Source organism: Leopardus geoffroyi, chromosome C1, assembly GCF_018350155.1.
Source record: "Leopardus geoffroyi isolate Oge1 chromosome C1, O.geoffroyi_Oge1_pat1.0, whole genome shotgun sequence".
Classification (NCBI taxonomy): domain Eukaryota; kingdom Metazoa; phylum Chordata; class Mammalia; order Carnivora; family Felidae; genus Leopardus; species Leopardus geoffroyi.
In genome coordinates this window covers 132418849-132439729 of record NC_059328.1, presented here as the reverse complement: position 1 = coordinate 132439729, position 20881 = coordinate 132418849, and the positions used below count along the sequence as shown (strand labels likewise).

Genomic DNA, 20881 nt, shown 5'->3' with positions numbered 1-20881 from the left:
CAACACTAAATTGAGTTTTTTAACTGTGAAATTTATGGCAGAGAAGTGCTTAAGTATTTAAATATTTCTAGGGTCCACTACATAATACTGTTTAATTGGGGTACATCATTAACATCAATAGTCCAAGCTTAGTGCTGTAGGATACAATTATGAATAAGAAATAATCCCTGACCTTAATTATTTAAATTTTTAATTGAAAGCATATGACATGTGACACGTCAAATATAATACAGGGCATAAGTGCAATAAATACTATAAAATAACTAAAAAATGTCACTAGGAAACAATGGAAAGACCTTATTTTGACAGAGAGGCTAGAGATAGACTTCATCAAATAATTGTATTTGAACAGGAGTTGAAAAATAGAGGTGCAATTTTTCTTGCCATATTAGCAGAAGGCTCGCTTAATCTAATGTTTATTTAATGAATACCCAAGTCACACATATAAAAATAATTTATATTAGTTTCTGCTTTCTATTGTTCCTATTTTCTGTGTTTAGGAATCATCACATTTCATACTGATTATAAGTCTTCTACAATATAACTTTTCATTGCATAATGAAATTGATAATCACATACGTAGCTTTTGTTACATTGGCACTCTTATTTAAATATTTATCTTACATTTTATTTGAATAAAGATTATCTTAGATAATGGATCAGATCACGACAATTTCTTCAAATAGCAAAACAACATAAAATATGCTTGTGTTATCCAGAATTACCCATACTTGTGTCTGCATGTATGTGTAATGTGGGTTGGAGAATCAAAGAAAAAGAGTGTCACTATGGTCAAAAGAAAAACTAGAGGGGAAGATAATTGCAATTTTAACAAGTTGTAAATTAGCAACAACAATAAAACTGCATTGACTAACCATATTTAATATTTCCAGAAAGTATTAACAGAAATATAAAAAGTTGCATATTTCTCATTCGCATCCTCGATTTATGCAGTTGAAGTCAACCACTTATACCAAACTAGCATAGGACTAGAGCAACTAGAATCACTGCTTCATTTGTTCCTAATTTTGTCCCAATATTGAGACCACTTGAAGAACATGCTGGATGCAAGCAAGATAAACATATTTCCGTGCTTATTTCTAGGATTAGAATGTATTTTGACTTAATAAAATTCACCAATATCAATAATTTTCATGTCTAAAAGGACATATCAACGTAATTGTAAACTGTCACGGGAATTTTAAACACTTGAACTGGAACAAAATAATGCATGGTGTGTTATATCCTCACTTGTTCCAAATCTTCCTGTTTAGATCTCAATAGGATTTTTAGTCATGGATACAGATTTTTCCCAAATGACCTCTGAAATTCTTTAGGGTCCACAAAATGTGGAAGGAAGAGGATCTACTACGGACATTTTTAAGGTCAGCAGCTTAGAAAAGCTTTAGAGCTTTATAAAGTTGTATATGAGGCAACTGAATTGAAACCTACACTTTAATTAATAACTACGGAACTTTCACATGACCCTAGAATAACACATGTGGAGGGTTTTAACCTTAATCATGAAGGAATTGGAACATTCCCTCAAGGCCCCCTCTCCCACTATTATAGCTTACACAAAAGACTTGTTTCTAAAGGCAGAAGCTTTTTTTTGAGATAGAAATTAAAGCTCAAAATCTCAAGGTCAGTCAACCTGATGTTATTAAACTTATGTGCAGCTAAATCATCTTCTGTGGATTTTGAGGTAATAATAAGCAGCAATAAAGCATAGATAATTTGCATCAGGAAGACAAATTAGGCTTGACCAGATAAACCCAGTATGGTCATACTTTTTAGTACAAAGGTAATCCAATTGCCTGTCTTACAAAAATAATAATTCATCTGAGATTAAATAAAGCCTGGAGTAAATCATTAATAGCACCATGCATTCTCATGTCAGTCAATCTGCTTTTCAATCACACAATTGATTGTATGTTTTATGAAATGGGCAACATTTAAAAATAGTAACACCTCAAAGATCAATTTCCAAACTTGGTACCGACACCAAAGAAAATCAATATTTGGTACTTACTCTTAGATTAAACAATGAATGAGGCCAGTAATTATGGTCATCGTGGTAGTGGTTTTCTCTAATGTGTCTAAATGGACTGGCTTCACTGAACACATCTGTACTTCCCTGAGTACCTCACAGATGGTGCCCTCCCTTTGGCAGATGAGCATTTGGTTGAAAAACAAATCAGAATGTAGTTAGATTTTATGGAAGTGCCCAGGCTGAAGAAGGCTCCCTCTATAAGGTGGCTCGTTGGAATAACATGTGTGCACTCTCGTTTGTAATGTCTTAGTTGGATGTATTGGACAGACTGGGAGGAAGATGAAATAGATGACAGCGTGGGAAGGATCGAGAAGGCCTGGATGGATGGCTTCAATCGGCAGATTTTTGTGACTTCAAAGATGCTGTGGCCAAACGGTTTAACTCTGGACTTTCACACCAACACATTATACTGGTGTGACGCCTATTATGATCATATTGAAAAAGTGTTTTTGAATGGAACTCACAGGAAGGTAAAAGACAAATGCTGCTGTTTTTTTTAACTCACAGGCTGCTTCTTCACAGAGCCTTGTTGTGCTGTGTTAAAAATACTTTCAAGTTTATTTTTACCCCTCTGAGGTGGCTGCCAGTAGTCTCTGTGGGGTGGCTAAAGGAGGCTGAGCATTAAGTAGTGCAGCTGGCACTTGCCTCCGGGAGACCAAGGCCAGCTCACTGTGGTATGCCAGGATTTGTGGGATTTTAAAAAGAAGCTCTCAGGATATCAGGGCTGTTTTAAAACGCAGTTTTTCTACATTATTGATGAGTTTGCTATGACCGAGCAACCAACTCTATTCAAATATCTTTAATATTTGCAGCTGAAAATTAACCTATATATTATGAAAAAGTAATTATAGTGCATTTATTTGAATAAAGAACTTCATGACATTGGAATTGAAACTGAACTGAACTTCAGGGTTATTGCTGTGAATAAACATCAACTTCCTCTTGCCTCTTTTGGTAAGACCATTGCAAAGTGATTTTTAAATTCTTGGGGAAATTGAAGATCGAGTTGATTGTCTGACAGAGGCAGTGTTGACAAAACATCACCTCTACTTTTCATCTTATAATAACCTGCATGCATATAACATTATGAACTGACTTCACCTGTTAGTTAAATAACAGAAAATGGAATGCTAGAAATTATCAAAATGCTTCCGTTGATAAGATAATAATAGTATGATACCATACTTCCTTCTTTTTGGAAAGGAAGATTGCGCGATGGGCCAAGCCTCCTCATTATGAATTCTGTTTGACAAATAAATATTACATTAATCAGCTAAGACCATTTCAATCATTGGTTGACTCTAACCATGCTTTTAATATTTTTCCCCAATAGTAAAATTGATTGGCATTTAACCTAATGTCACATACTTTAAGAGGTGCCAAGTAAATATTTATGATTCCTTTGAAGGGATTGATATATACACCATGTAGATAACATTTTAATGGCTAGCATATTTTAACATTCATGGATGTGACAAAATAAAAGTAAGAATCTGTCTCGATTATTCAATATATGAAAATGTGATATGAAGAATAAAGATAAAAGTAGCAAAAATGGAATTTCCAACCCCACATTATTTAGATAAGTTCAATTCTTTAATGTTAAGTGGAGTACAAAATTATTTTTCATACTGTATACAGTATCATTTTATAAATGGTGAAAGGTGGAAAGGTAGTATGTTCGGAGGTGTTACTCCTTATTCCTCTTCTACAAACCTACATGAGAAAACAGCACTTATCACATGAGTGCTCCAGTTAAACAACAACAAAATGCCAACTAGAACATAAAGGATATACTAAGAAAATCAAAACTGAAGTTAGTGAATCTTGTTTAGCTACTTACTACTAATAAATGTTTCTGTGTTCAAAATTAAAATCTTTACCTCCCTCCCTGTCATTTCCTAGATGTCTTCAATTTGCATTAGCCCAATTAGGTAGGAGAATCCCTTTCACTCCCAATTTTGTAAGACTCTGTTTTATTCGTTGGGTATTGGATAAGCAATATCACAATATTCATAATGACACTGATTACTCAGATCAGTTTCTGTTCCAGGTTATGATACTGGAATATCATAAAGAACAGAGACAAGGGAGTGTCAGGCAGTCCTTTTAATGTTTGCACTTTGTGACCATATGAGTAATGTCGTATATGAGAGCATTTGAATGGATGAAATACAAATGGAGTCTCCCTAAAATAACATGTTCTAAAAATAGGAAAATATGCTCACATTGTGAAATCCATTTTTCAAATATACTGAAGGAAAATATATTAAGATGTTAGATCATTGTGTTTTATACTTATTTGAATGTCATTTTCTCTAAATAGTTATGTTTCTAAAGGTCAGTTTAGATTTTTCACAATGTGTTTATATTTTACAGATTGTTTACAGTGGGAAAGAGTTGAACCATCCTTTTGGACTGTCGCATCATGGGAATTATGTGTTCTGGACTGATTATATGAATGGTTCCATTTTTCAATTAGATTTGGTAACGAATGAGGTGACTTTACTGAGACACGAAAGACCACCCCTGTTTGGGCTTCAGATTTATGATCCACGGAAGCAACAAGGTATTAAAAACCATATAAAATTGCTTCTGAATTTTACATAAAATAATACTTCACAGTATTTGCAAAAGCTTTTATTTTGACAGTGTTACTGATGTTTTATTATAAAAGGTGTCTAGTCACTCCAAAGTCAATCAAATCTTGGACTTTGTCGCCATAAACATTTATTATTTATTGTTCAAAACAGCCTAAGCAAGTAACGGGGAATTTTATTTGAGTGAAGCTCAAGGTTTTCACCCAATGCTTTCTTTTTCATGTCCTTTTCACAAAAGAGGTATTTAAAGTATTTAAAGTAAAAAAAATGCACTTAATGTTTTTCAAGAGTATTGTGAGAAGTGAGAAAAACTTTTAGTGGGAATGGAATGTTATTTGAAAATATTTTAAAATATGTGATAAATGAAAAGAGTTTTGCAAACTGCATCTTACTGTATTTATCTGATTAGTTTCATATTGATATAAAGAATGTTTAATTATTTTAAAGGGTATGAAAGTGAAATAATCTACCACGGTATGCGTGTCTACTTAAAGTTACATAATCTCATTGTGTATTTTATCTACATGAGTTACTAATATTTATTAGGCCATCTACAAATTGCATGACTCAGAATTTAGGTATTAAGGAAAGAAAAAAGCTTAGTAAATTATGTGGAAGACTTTTTGTTATGAATCTAGATAGTAACTTTTTCTTTTATTTAGAGATATTCTTGTGGAAGTTAAATGAACATACATTTCAATAAATTTATGCAACATGTGAGAGAAGAAATACCTGGCTTACTGTAAAATGGACTTGGGCTTAAATCCAGGTTCCAACACTTTTTCTTCTGAAACTTTAGACATACCATGAAAGATTTAACAAAGAAATGTTTTCTTCATAAAATTCCCGTAAGAATTAAATCACTGTTGTGATTACTTAGAGCAGTGCCACCCACACATTTTTAATTAATTTCTTCTTATCATTTCTCTATAAGGAGGCATATTTTTAATGTTTCCTTCCATAGAAGAATGTTAAGTAAATATTCAAAGGAATAATGTGTCACAATTAACAAAGCACATGCCTCTAATAAAAATATATGGAACTTATTGCTATGTTTCATGAGGAAATATACCTGGTGTTCTAGACGATCCCATTGACATATAATTGTTCAGAGCTATCTCTTAGATGGACAAAGCTTTTAAAGTGCTTTATAAAAATTTTCAATTAAAGGCACATTAAAATGGAAATCTAGCCTTAATTACTCACCTGTTTATACAACCTTTATTGTAGAAACCATTATGTTCCATCTTACTGAGAGAATGTGTTTGGGCAAATTGATTATTTTTCATAAACTTAGGTGAAAAAATCAATTATTCTTAGATTCCTACCCAGTCTTCTGGTAGCCAAGGATTGACTGTTAGTTAGCCAAATCTTTTGAATAAGTAATATAGTATGGAAAGGATGCTGGACAACATATTTTTTGTTTAGTCAGTAGACATTGAAATTGGATAACTGACTTAGCACCTAAATTTTTAATATTTTTTTCCTAAATTAATCAAAGTAAGTAAAAAGCTCTCAGATGTTCAAATACAGACATGTTATCTTACCATGTTATAATTTCAGTGAAAATTATGAGAGAGAAAATGGTATTTCTCTTTATAATTTGTGAACATTAAATATTAATATTTAGAAACACAATCAGTGGTACACAAACTTGGTTATATACTGTCTTGTTAGACTATTTTTCTAAGAATAAAATAGCTGCATTTGAATAAAAAATCAATTTCCTCCATAGGGACAGATCACTATTTCTTCATGGAATGTAATAAACTAGTATTATATAGCCTTATATTTTCTCTCTCTGAAAAACTATAGTATATGATTGTTTACATTGTATAAACTTTTGTAGTATTTATACATGTATCTGTGAAAAAAAATATATATATATACACACAATAGATACTAACACACACACACACACACACACACACACACACACACACCACCCCTCAGAAATACCATGAGTAATATTCAGGAATGTCATTAATGTACCATCTAAACTCTTTTAGACTTGGTGTCAGAAAATTAGTCAGCTAATTTGACCTCTCCAGATCAGAAGAGACTCTTATCAAATTACTTGCTAATAAAGCAGCTAATTTCAGGAAGGTAGATATATAATCACACTAAACAGAAAGCTACCCCTAGAAATGAATTCCTAAGTAATGCATAGGGATTTAGAGCCAAAACCTTTTTTTTTTTGTTTGTTTTTCTTATATGCTACTGTTGTTTCTTCTGATTTAATTAATAAACTTTAATTCTTTTTCACTTATATTAGATATCTAGAAAAATTTTTATAATCCTCTCCTGAAATTCCTCATATAAAGTAGAACAATTGTATACTACAAACATACTTTACCTGTTTATTCTCTAGGTTCAGAAGCACACTTTTATTTTTCCCCATGTTTAAGAGAATGAGATCATCAAAACTAAGTGCAATATCTAAAAAGGGTTGATGACTAGTTTCCTATATAGAATTAAAAATAATTGATTAGCTTCTATGTTAAATATATGAAATTTATTAACTAATAACTAATTCTAACTTCCAGGAGATGGGTCAAACATTATTTAAGTCTCACGAGAGATGTTTAATGTAGATACTATAGATTCCTGTTGTGCATATGAAAATCCCAAGGATCAGGCACGTGTAGCCCTTTGCCCTCAGGAAACAATGAGCCAGGGATAAACTGAGATTCAAATTCAGGTTTGTCTAACCACAAAGTGTCTTCATGTGATTAATTTATGTGGCCAATTTTATGAAAAGTATATAACTACTATACATTTACAGTTTATTTAGCTCTGAGAGAGACAGAGAGGCAGAGAGAGAAGGAGATAGAGAATTCCAAGCAGGCTCTGTGCCATCAGTGCAGAGCCCAATGAGGGATTCTAATTCACCAACAGGTGAGAACATGACCTGAGCCAAAATCGAGAGTTAGACACTTAACCAACTGAACCAGCTAGGCACCCCATATAACTACTATACTCTTAGATAGAAGGAAACGAGTATGTCTTTTCTGCCGTCATTGTAGTTTTGTCATTGATAAATACATGCAAATCTTTTTTATATATAAAGTTCTTGACTACATTCTACAACCCAGCATTCAGAGATTTTATATTACAAAGCACTAGTATAAAGACACAGTAATCTTGAATTAATGCATGACATGTTCATTAACATTACTGTGTAGGTTTAGTAAGATATTTATTTATTTTTGTTATTTTCTAATGCCCATTTCTATATATTTTTATTTTTTTAATTTTATTTTTTATTTTTTTAAATATTTACATCCAAATTAGTTAGCATATAGTGAAGCAATGATTTCAGGAGTAGATTCCTTACTGCCCCTTACCCATTTAGCCCCCCCCAACCCCTCCAGCAACCCTCAGTTTGTTCTCCATATTTATGAGTCTCTTCTGTTTTATCCCCCTCCCTGTTTTTATATTATTTTTCTTTCCCTTCCCTTATGTTCATCTGTTTTGTCTCTTAAAGTCCTCATATGAGTGAAGTCATATGATTTTTGTCTTTCTCTGACTAATTTCACTTAGCATAATAGCCTCCAGTTCCATTCACGCAGTTGCAAATGGCAAGATTTCATTCTTTTTGATTGCCAAGTAATACTCCATTGTGTGTGTGTGTGTGTGTGTGTGTGTGTGTGTGTGTGTGTGTGTGTGTATCACATCTTCTTTATCCATTTATCCATCAATGAACATTGGGACTCTTTACATACTTTGGCTATTGTGGTAGTGCTGCTAAAAGACATAAATAGACACTTCTCCAAGGAAGACATCCAGATGGCCAACCGACACATGAAAAAATGCTCAACATCACTCATCATCAGGGAAATATAAATCAAAATCACAATGAGATACCACCTTACACCTGTCAGAATGGCTAACATTAACAACTCAGGCAACAACAGATGTTGGCAAGGATGCGGAGAAAGAGGATCTCTTTTGCATTGTTGGTGGCAATGCAAGCTGGTGCAGCCACTCTGAAAAACAGTATGGAGGTTCCTCAAAACTAAAAATAGAACTACCCTACAACCCAGCAATTGCACTCCTAGGCATTTATCCAAGGGATACAGGTATGCTGTTTTGAAGGGACACATGCACCCCCATGTTTATATATTTTTTTTCTAATGTTTATTTTTGAGAGGGGGAGAGAGAGAGAGAGAGAGACTGCAAGCGGGAGAAGGCAGAGAGACAGTCAGACACAGAATCTGAAACAGGCTCCAGGCTCTGAGCTGTGCACACAGAGCCAGATATGGGGCTCAAACTCACAAACCGTGAGATCATGACCTGAGCCAAAATCAGACAACTAACCGACTCAGCCACCCAGGTGCCCCAAGATTTATATTTAGTGGTAGGGTCATCATCACAAATTGTATCTTTCCAAAATTTCCATTTTGGAAATAATCACTACCAAAAAATAACCCAGAAGGCTAATTAAGGCCTTAATGCAGTCAACATGCATGTGTTCATGCACACACATGCATGCATCCCACACACAAAGTAACTTCAAAGCAAGGCAAATTTTCAATGAGCATATAACTCTACAAGAGAGAAAGGACACATTTTATCCTTTCCTCTGATTGATTGACATTATTCAAAGTTGACTCCTCTGAAATTATCCTAGGTGAAATCAGTGTCTGAACTTAGGATCCCACTTTACTGGGTTTTTTTTCAACTTTTAGGATGAATGCAAAGTCTAATTTCTCTTCCAAACTGTAAGTCAGACTGTCTATCCATCCAATAGGAAAAACAAAATCTCCATTAGTTTATATATTTCATATTAGGTATAGAGACTTCTTACTTCACATATGATAAAACTTGGAGAAGTAAAGAGTCTAAGAAGCATGTAGAAAAGGGGATTTCTTCCCTCCTATCCTTCTGATGAAAATTTAGATAAAATATAACAGTAGTATTCCTTTGTGGTGACGATTTATGTATTTTGTTACTTGCTAGAAATAAAAGATACTTTATTAACAAATGTTAAGTTACTAAAGTTTGTAAACACTTATATTTTATTATTTTGAGTATAGCTGACAAATTGTTACGTTATTTTCAGGTGTACAACTTAGCGAGTTGAGAAGTTTATATACATTATGCTGTGTTCCCCACAAGTATAGCTGTAATCTGTCCCCTAGCATTGCTATTGAAATATCATTGGCTGTACTCCTTATGCTCTGCTTCTTATTCCCATGACTTACTCATTCCATAACTGGATGCCTGTATCTCCCTTTCCCCTTCACCCATGGTCCCAACCCCCAACCTCCTCCTATCTGACAACCATCAGTTTGTTCTCTGTATTTATAGTTCTCATTCTGCTTTTTGTTTATTCATGTTTTAAAGATTCCATTTATGAGTGGAATCATATGGTACTTGGTTTTCTCAGTCTTATTTATTTCACTTAGCATAATACCCTTTAAGTCCATTCATGTTGTTGCAAATGGCAAGATCTCATCCTTTTAATGGTTGTGTAATATTCCAGTGTGTGTGTGTGTGTGTGTCTGTGTGTGTGTGTGTGTGTGTGTGTGTGTGTGTATGTGTGTAGATCATATTTTTCTTATCCACTTTTCTGTTGATGGACATTTAGGTTGATTCCATTCTTGGCTATTATAAATAATGCTGTAATAAACATGGGAGCATATATCCTTTCAAGTAATTAAGCACTAATATTTAAAAAAAATTTTTTTCAACGTTTTATTTATTTTTGGGTAGAGAGAGAGACAGAGCATGAACGGGGGAGGGGCAGAGAAAGAGGGAGACACAGAATCGGAAACAGGCTCCAGGCTCTGAGCCATCAGCCCAGAGCCCGACGCGGGGCTCGAACTCACGGACCGCGAGATCGTGACCTGGCTGAAGTCGGACGCTTAACCGACTGGGCCACCCAGGCGCCCCAAGCACTAATATTTTAATATAAGGTTGTGAAATGTTTTCATATATCATCTACATCTTTATTACTGTTCTTTGAGAATTGTAATATGCCTTTAAATAATCTACCTTGAAATGCAATGTATGTAGACAGGGTATATGCGTACTTACCTGCAAATGAGAAAAGCCCCTTTATCTTCTTAAAATGGGCTTAAAAGCCCCTTTATCTTAGGTACCTTCCATACAGGTACCTTGTATCTGCACACCCAAATGATTGTTTCTGTCATATTGCTAACTAAAATTCATTCATTCACTCATCAACTAAAATTCATTCATTCATTCATTCATTCATTCATTCATTCATCAACTAACTAATATTTATCAAACACTCGTCTGTTCAAGACTCTATAGGGGGTAGAGTAATTCCACTTCTCTTAACTAACATATTAGGTTTGGAGGGAAAGACAAAGATTTTGGCCCAGACAGACCACTATCTTGAACTTATTTTTAAAAGATACTCCTTATTTGTTTTCCTTCATTATTTGATTTTTTCAAAAGTAATTACTTCCAAAGTAATTTAATCTAGGATTTCATTTTGTTGTTTTCATTGTGTTATTTCTCTGTCCTTTATTGATTTAATTTTATTTTGTCATATATAAAAGAGTTAAGAGTATAAGAGCATAAATTTTAGATTAAAAAATCCTTGTTTTCAATTATTTAGCAATAATTATAATAAATAATCCTTATTCTACTTTATTTGTTTTTAATAAGGACTATTTATTTCTAGACATTAGAAAAGTCATTTAAACCCTATCTCTTCAGTAGTCACATTTGCATATGAGATAAGCCTACCTTAAAAGCTTATTATTCGGGGCACCTGGGTGGCGCAGTCGGTTAAGCGTCCGACTTCAGCCAGGTCACGATCTCGCGGTCCGGGAGTTCGAGCCCCGCGTCGGGCTCTGGGCTGACGGCTCAGAGCCTGGAGCCTGTTTCCGATTCTGTGTCTCCCTCTCTCTCTGCCCCTCCCCCTTCATGCTCTGTCTCTCTCTGTCCCAAAAATAAATAAACGTTGAAGAAAAAAAAAATTAAAAAAAAAAAAGCTTATTATAAAAATTGAATTAAATATATGGTATAAGTAACAAACAAATAAATAAATAAGGTAACTATTCCTGACATCGATGCACTGTGAATTTTCAAAATGATAGCTATTGATTGTTAATAGGCACTCATTCATTAATATTGGTATATACTTTTTTTAATGTTTATTTATTTTTGAGAGAGAGAGAAAGAAAGCATGAGCAGGGGAGGGGAAGAGAGAGAGGAAGACACAGAATCTGAAACAGGCTCCAGGATCTGAGCTGTCAGCACAAGCCTGACGTGGGGCTCAAACCCACAAACCACAAGATTGTGACCTAAGCCAAAGTTGGATGCTTAACCAACTGAGCCACCGAGGCACCCCTGTGTATAAAAATTTTAATGTTGTTTGTCATTAAATCATATTTTTAAGAGAATATTTTTACATGAAAAGTTTTGCAACCTGCTAGAAATTCAATAAAAACTGCCACATGAGCTGTATCTGAAATATGTTGAAGTAAACTGAAGAATATATATGATTTAGGCAATTCTCATGAGAGATATGAAATTATTCAAATTAATTTAGATTTTGGATTTCTATCATGACAAGAGAAATATCACTTCCTCTTTTTTTAATGTATAGAATTCATTGAAAGGGATATATTTAAAAGTTCAAGTAATGGTAATTTATTTTTAAATACTTAAATTTCATATTGAATAAGAAAAGTAAGCACGAATCATGCTATTGAAAAAATAATAATGTGATATTTAGCATATATTTTCTTTTAAGGTTTTATTTCTTTTTTTTTCTTTTTTTTTTTCTTTTTTTTTTTTTTAACGTTTATTTATTTTTGAGACAGAGAGAGACAGAGCATGAATGGGGGAGGGGCAGAGAGAGAGGGAGACACAGAATCGGAAACAGGCTCCAGGCTCTGAGCCATCAGCCCAGAGCCCGACGCGGGGCTCGAACTCCCGGACCGCGAGATCGTGACCTGGCTGAAGTCGGACGCTTAACCGACTGCGCCACCCAGGCGCCCCTATTTATTTTTGAGACAGAGAGGGGCAGAGCATGAACGGGGGAGGGTCAGAGATAGAGGGAGACACAGAATCGGAAGCAGGCTCCAGGTTCTGAGCTGTCAGCACAGAGCCCGACGTGGGGCTCGAACTCACAGACCATGAGATCATGACCTGAGCCGAAGTTGAACGCTTAACCGACCAAGCCACCCTGGCCCCCATAGCGTATATTTTCAATATGAAAATGTGACATGATATACTGCTTTCAGTACTTCCTTTTTACTGTTTTAAATTCTTCATATATTTCTCAAAATATTTTGATTAAATCAAAATTTCAATAATCTGAATGTTACTAAAGTAATGAATATACAGTTTGGCTGTACATAATATTCATAATATATTGAGAACACCTATTTCCCTATGAAGTATTACATTTTTAGTCTATGGTTATGGAAGAAGCATGGCTGTATCTGAACACTACTTAAAAAAATTGCTACATCTCTTGGTACCTGGGTGCCTCAGTCCATCAAGCAACCAGCTCTTGATTTTGGCTCCGGTCATGATCTCAAGGTCATGAGATGAAGCCCTGCTTCGGTCTGTGTGCTAAATGTGGAGTCTGCTTGGGATTCTCTCCTCCCCCCCTCTCTCTGCCCCTGCCCACCCTCCACAAAATAAATAAATAAACTTTAAAAGAAAAATTTCTACATCTCTTGTTGGAAAAAGTTTGAACTAAGCTTCATTATCCTCTGAGTTCAGAAATCGATACTAAAACCTGAATTATTAGTTTCCATAGCTTTCAAGTATATTTTTACCTTTTATAAACATGCAAAATTTAATTTACTTCTCAGAATAATGAAAAGAAATGAATATATAATTCAGATTGTTTCTTGCAATCTGTAGACACACAAAATAATCTATGAGAATGAGTTAAATATTTATTGTATATAGCACCATTTTGAAGTTTTTTTGTTGTTGTTGTTTTTAAAGTCATGCCTTAATATTCGCTATATAGCACACCTAACCCAGTACAATAGTCTCATCTGTCACACCAGTCACATTTTTGGGCACTGTGCTTCAACTGCCAATACAACTTTAACGATTACATTATTTTAGTGTCGTCATTCTAAGTAATTAAAAACTGTTTTTTAGTGTTTGAGTTAGAGTTTCTGATATAATCAAATGTTACTTACTGATACCTTGAAAACTGCAACATAACGTAAAATAGCCTGGACATTTACTTTGCCAATTAGATTGCTAGTGTTATAGACTTCTTTGTAACATTATGTAGGTATATATAGAAGTAAATATGCTTTTTTTCTTGCCTTTCCGTCTTCTAGGAATAAATGTCATCAAAATGATGATTACCCAGATTGTATATAATCTCCAACCCTTTCAAAATTTTATGTCAGGTTTATCTTATTTTCCGAGGGTGTCTCACAGATGTTTATGGATAATACCTTTGCGAATCTCCCCTGCTTTATTGATATCTATTGCTTACCTTATCAGTGCTTCTGCTGGTTAGGTCTACTGGGATGGTCCACTGGGACAACACTTCTACCCTTGTGCGTTATACATTCTACTGGCACTACAAGACCATTCATTTTTAAAGTTTCATAGATAAAACCTGTGTTTCTTGCACTCATCAATGCACTAACATGTCAATGTGCTCCTTGAACAAGAGGGAAGTATATTCCACTCCTTTCCCTTGTGCTCATTTGCTTTCTGTTCACTTAATATCCAAAGTCACATTCTAAGTGTTAATGATCTAATTTATAAAGAAATCAGAATTGAATATACCAGGCCTAATCTGCTATCCTGGAAAGACATCATCATGTCCTGTAACCTTGCTGTCTCCTGGTACTTATCTGCACACATACCTCTATATCTTCAACCAACATGAAAATTCCTTTTATCTCCCAGTGTGTCATATATTTTTAAATGTTTCTGCATTTTACTTAGTGTTCAGAAGATATCCTGACTACATTAATGAATATGTAATATACATATGCTTGTATATGTGTACATTCTTATGCCTACATACATATCTTAGAAAGAATGTGAACCTTAACGTGGCTAATTTTGGATGGAATCACAGTTCTCTGACACATTCACTTCCCTCCTCTTACAGGGGACAACATGTGCCGAGTAAATAATGGGGGCTGTAGTACACTGTGCTTAGCCATTCCAGGAGGCCGAGTATGTGCATGTGCCGACAATCAACTTTTAGATGAAAATGGGACAACCTGCATATGTAAGTTTTCTTTGTGTTTTTGTATTTGTTACACTTATTGTTTGTCCATATATTTTTGAAGAACAGAAGCATATGAAACCAACGGGGGAAAAAATCAAACTTGGAAAGAGAAATTCAGATAATCACTTAGGTATAATTCTTTTTAAACTACAAATAATTAACTGAATTAATTTAATTTAAAAAGATGACCAGTGATGAAGTTTTCCAGAGTATTTATCACTGCTGAATAATAGTTTAGTAAAATATATATGCCACAGAAGACAGTATTTCATAAAATAGGGAACCTCACTGTTAGGAGCTACAAAAATGTGTAGCTGTTAGTTATATAGATGATAGTTGATGCACATTGTAAGACCTTCAACTAAATAGTTAATAAGGTTGATTATCTATCTTTGTTGTGAAGTCAAAAGAAGCAGACAAAAGAAGAGACCTAGGGAAATCCTAGACTTTATCAAAATAGTGAATTAGTTGGATTAATTGACCTGGATTAAAGGCATTTTATTAACTTTTACTGACTGTCCTCAGTTTGTTGCATCTTGTTATTCTCATGTGGCCCTTTTGATATTTGTTCTGTCTATACATATCAAGTCCCTTGCGACAATAATAGGAGCAATGATATGTATGTATTGAATACTATATAAATGCCTATGGAATGATTTGAATTTGTTGCATGTTACTCATGATTCTCCAGAAAAACAGAACCAATAGCATGTATGTGTATAGAAAGAGATTTGTTATGAGGAATTGGCTCATGCAAGTATGGAGGCTGACAACTCCCCACATTTGCAGTCAGCAAGTTAGAAACTGAGGAGCACCAATGGCGTAGTTCCAGTCCAAATGCTGGTTAGGCTGAAGACCCATGAAGAGCAGCCAGTGTTTTATTTGGAGTCTTAAGCCAGGGGAAAAAAAAAAACAAAACAAAACAATGTCCCAGTTCAAGGCAGTCAGGCAGGAAGAATCCCTCTTATGTGCAAGAAGGTAGGCCTTGTCATTCAATTCAGGTCCTTCAACTGACTGGATGAGAACCACTCACATCTGAGAGGGTGATCTGCTTAATATAGTCTATAGATTCCAATGTTAATCTCATGTAAAACACTCTGACAGACACACCCAGAATAATATTATAGCCTTTACAGCCTACTCAACTTGACACATAAAATTAACTGTCACAAATTGTTAAAGAATACACAAATAAATGGATTTTTCCATCAGTGATAATGATTGTCTCTGGGGAGGCAGGAGAAATAAGTATAATGAAGAAGACTTCAACTTAACTGAAATATTTGATTTCTTCTTCTGAAGAAATAATGTGAATAAAGGATTTTTTAAAGTTTTTACTTATTGATTTTGAGAGAGAGACAGTGCAGGTATGAGTGGGGGGAGGCAGAGAGAGAGAGGGAGACAGAGAATCCCAAGCAGACTCCAGGCTGTCAGTGCTGAGCCCTATGCAGGGCTTGATATCACAAACTGTGAGATCATGACCTGAGCTGAGATCAAGAGTCAGATGCTCAACTGACTGAGCCACCCAGGTGCCGCAAGGATTTTTTAAATGATTTAATATGTGGTAATACTTGAGAAATATATAGAAAAAATTTAAATGAAAAATCTACCCGTAATGCTACAATCCAGCAATAAACTACTAAAACATTTTGATGTTGTTCCTTTTAATTATATATCCCTGGAGGTTATTATTTTTACTAGTACTAATGATAATCATAGGCAGAATTTATTGAATTCTTGTATAGATTTCATGATTCTCATTATCTGTTAATAATCGTATAAGGAAGATACTTTTACTTCTTCACTTTATTCAGAATGAAGACTTGAGAGTTAATAACTTTTCAAAATTCACATAATTAGCAATCAGGACATTTGGAATTTAGCCCCTAAATTATTTTATTTTGGAGGCCAAATTCTTAATTATGTTGCAGTGTTACAAATTTTAGATCATACCTTGGTATAATTTATCTTTGTGCTTTATTTTTACTTAATTGGAGCATAAGTGTCTTATCATGTGACTACATCTTCTTTGTAAACATGACTTTTAAACCATTTATCCTCATTTTTCTACTTGATGTTTGATGTTACTTCTGATCTATTTTTACACACTATTTGTGCATTTCCTTACTGTTTATGATCCCTTCTATATTTTAGCACATAGTCCATGGTCAATTTGTTGCATCTTCTTTACATCTTTTTTAAGCATTTGGAATAATAACACCAGCTTTAAATTCTGTTACTTTTGAATTTTAACTATTTGAGATGAGGACTTTGGCTTTCTTTGTATTATTCTCTTTATCTTCTAAATTTCATTCCTTATTATAATTTAGGATTTCTGACAAAAATATTATTTTGAATCATTAATCATTGTCTTTATATAACAGGTTTTGACATATATAGCTAGTTGTTGATCAATTTTATAATGTTTTCTTTTTGACCTGAATCATGCTTCACTAGTTGTATTGCTCAGTATTCAAACTTTAGCTCCTCATTGTTTAATTATTAATTTTCACTGAAGTGTAGGATAAAGTATTAAAGTTGCTTCTTTAGAATAAAAGAGTACAAAGATTGTATACTGTGGAGTTCTTTTGTTTTCTAAGTAAGTCTCCTTTGCATTTATATGTGATTAACAATTCTTCTGAATATTAATTCTTGGCCAGACAAAAATTTTCTTCAAACTTCTAGAAATACTATTTAATTTAATTTAATAAATACTATTTAATTTATTCTGGGATAATATACTTGAGAGCACAATTACAAATTTTACTTCTCTGGGAAAGCTTTTTTCATTACTAGTGGGATTTTTAAATTGCCTGTAAGACAATTCCTGTAGAACACAATTATTTGAAGTATAGTTTCTTTGAGTAATCAGGTGGTTTTCCTTCCTTTGTTCTGTGGTAATATTTTGTAATTCCTATTTTGTTGTTGTTTATTTATCATCCGAAAAGAAGAGATCTATCGAGACCCCTGGTTTGTCAACAGACAAGAATTAAGCATTGCTTTGAACAGCGTAAAGTCTGTCTAGTTGTCCACTAGCCTAAATCATAAGTTAGGTATTGAGAGAATAGGTGTAGTTTATATGCAGATTTCTAATTCAGTGTTTAGTGTCTACCACATGTTCATCTAAAATTATTTTTCTGGTATAAAATGAGATATTTTGTTATGCCCTCTGAATAAATCTGACACTTTGAATGGTGAACACACACACACACACACACACACACACACACACACACACAGTTATGTGTGGACATCCACCAAGTCTCATCCTGACCTTGGTCTATCCCCAGACTTCCTCCTAAGGATGGAAGGTAACAGTGCAAGTATCTCCTTTTTTGGTAAGCCCAGACCTCACAGTCAGTATTGAGGGAGCAAAGAGTTTGTCTAAAGATAGACAGCCTTGGAGCGCATGGGTGGCTCAGTCTGTTAAGCCTCAGACTCACGATTTCAACTCAAGTCATGATCTCATGGTTTGTGAGATGAAGCCCTACATTGGGCTCTGCACTCACAGTGTGGAGCCTGCTTGGGTTGTCTCTCTCCTTCCTTCTCTCTCTACCCCTCCCCACTCTCAAAATAAATAAATAAACATGAAAAAAAAAACAGGCTTATTCCATTTTTAGTGATATGAATTAGAGAAACTTTTGGCTGAATATTTAAATCCAGTCCTATTGGTCTTGTAATAAAGTCAAAATTCCCTTAAGATGGTGTCAGTCAAGTTATCAAGGGACTGAGTTTTCAGGGATCTTGTGAGTTTTTATCCTTCATCTTAATTTTCATACTGGAGTTTAACAGAAGGTCTATACATCAGATACTGATATTTTGATGACTTTTTAAGCTTGAAATGTTCTAATTATTTAATTTTAATTGTGTGAATCATAATTATCTGGGTCATTGACTTCCAAATTATTTTTCTATTTCTTTCACTCTATGCCCCACTAAAAACTTAGGGATTCCTTATGAGGTGGCATATCTATACCTATATCGATATTGAAGTAGAAAAAAATACTAGCTATTGGAAATCTCTGTGTAAGTAAAAATTGGGGGAATTTGGCTTGTAAGGAAAGACTGTACACGGAGTTGGTCATGCAATTATGTTAGGAAATTTGTTTTCATGACCGGACACATGGAATTATACATTTGGTGAAAGATAGAAATGTTTCTGTATTCTTGGTGCTTTCTAATCTCTACGATTCACTGATGATATAACTTCAATGCAATATAAACATATAAGAAAGAAGATTATATTATCTATACTTGTTAGACTAAACAATTTTAAATCAACAAAACCATGTGAGATGTTCTTTGACAATTTGTTGTTGCATTTGACTGTTTAAAACTCTACTGTATCTTTAATATGTCATGCAACTTGCCTAGGTTTCTTTCCAATGTAATGGGAAAAATTAGGATAGACCATAAAATTACTCATTTCTTACACAGAACTCAAAATGTGTTTATATAAATTATTCCATTTCTCATATTTAATGGCAAAGGTTTTCAAAGGATATGTTAACCTTCTTAGTTTTCAGATGAGGAAATTCAAGCGCAGAAGAAGTACACAGAGTTTATGGTTGCCGAGTATGGTATAAAACAAACATGAGTGTGTGACTGACGTCTTATTAATACTGACTCCTCTGAGCTTCTCATCTAGTTCAGGCTAGATTACAGTTTTATGAATTTATCTCAGCTGGATTAAGTCTGTAATCTGAGTTAACAAAATACATATTGCAACCATTGAGATATGTTTGTTCTGGTTCCAGTCATCCTCATTGAATTGACATCAAATGAACAAAAACCCATTGGCAGTTGGTCAGGACAGAATTAAACACCAATGGTTGTTTCTCAGTGAATTTGCAGCATAAGGCTATGCCAGAGAGGCATTCACCCAGCAGAAAAATATTGGCATGCTACATGATTGATTAAGGATGAATTCTAATTCCATGCCTGGAAGGAATCAAGAATGAGAGTAGGCTGGACTCTTTGTCCTTGTGAATCTTGTGTGGCATGGGCAAATCCTCTCACAGTTAGAAATGAGGCCTGGTGTAGCATAGGAACCTGGAACTGACTGCCCCAGAGAGACATATGTAAAGCCCATTGATCAATTATCAAGTGAGGTTTTTTGTTTGTTTGTTTGTTTTAATTTATTTGATGCCTTTGGGGGGGGGGGAAATACTACATACAAAATTAATAAATGAGGACATGAATAATCCCAAGAAAGTAAGATCCTGGAAAAAAAAAAAAAAAAGATAGTCACTATTTTTTTTCAACAGGATATTTTTGCCTAGAGTAATAAGACAGTAATTCTTTAAATTCTTCTTTAGTGGCCTGAAAGAAAAGACAGGATTTTCCAATGTTCTTTTCCTAAGAGAACAACTTAAACGTATTGATCATCCAAGGGTAGCCTTGCACAATTATATGTCAGTGGTACTCTGTGACCTTCTTTACCTTGTGGAACACCAGAAATATTCCTCTGTCAAAAACAGTGCTCCAGTATGGCGAAGCCATTTATCTGTTCAGCTGTGACAAGCCTTATGTTCTAGGATATATGCAATCTAATGTGTAGTAAAAAGTTTAAGGCACTAAAAAGTTTAGAAGCCCCATCCAGATGAATATTTATGGCCTTCTGTGCATAGGAACTCACAGAAGATTATGTACCACTTAGGTTGGCTGCTCAGAAGACCACTCTATCTAATGAAAGGTCATCCTGCCGTGATATAAAGGAGAAAATTCAAAACCCATGGCAGCATTATTTGCACTGCCTTCCTGTATAGGCAAGCTTATATACATCAAAACCACTACAACTTGAACTTTTCTTTTAGTTTTTTTTTTTGTCTCCCTGCCTAAATAAAGGGATAGTTAGAAATTCTCTCAAAATACAAAACCAATTTGTTAAATAAATATGTTGTGATGTGAGATGTATAAGGACAATAGAAATTTTATTTTATTTTTTGTAATGGGATTCATACTTTTATGGCTAAGTTATAATGATTTTGATATAGTTAGCAGCTAAACATTAGTTGA

At 34.2% G+C, this 20881-nt stretch overlaps 1 protein-coding gene across 4 annotated transcripts in view; it reads left to right on the top strand.

The window, feature by feature from the left end:
* Positions 1-20881, top strand: part of LRP1B (LDL receptor related protein 1B) — a 1910230-nt gene that overhangs the window by 1143123 nt on the left and 746226 nt on the right. For all 4 annotated transcript variants that reach the window (XM_045479681.1, XM_045479680.1, XM_045479683.1 and 1 more), the window contains exons 13-15: positions 2304-2523; positions 4433-4622; positions 14741-14863. In XM_045479681.1, coding sequence (XP_045335637.1) covers positions 2304-2523; positions 4433-4622; positions 14741-14863 — 533 coding nt within the window. The remainder of the gene's footprint in view (positions 1-2303; positions 2524-4432; positions 4623-14740; positions 14864-20881) is intronic.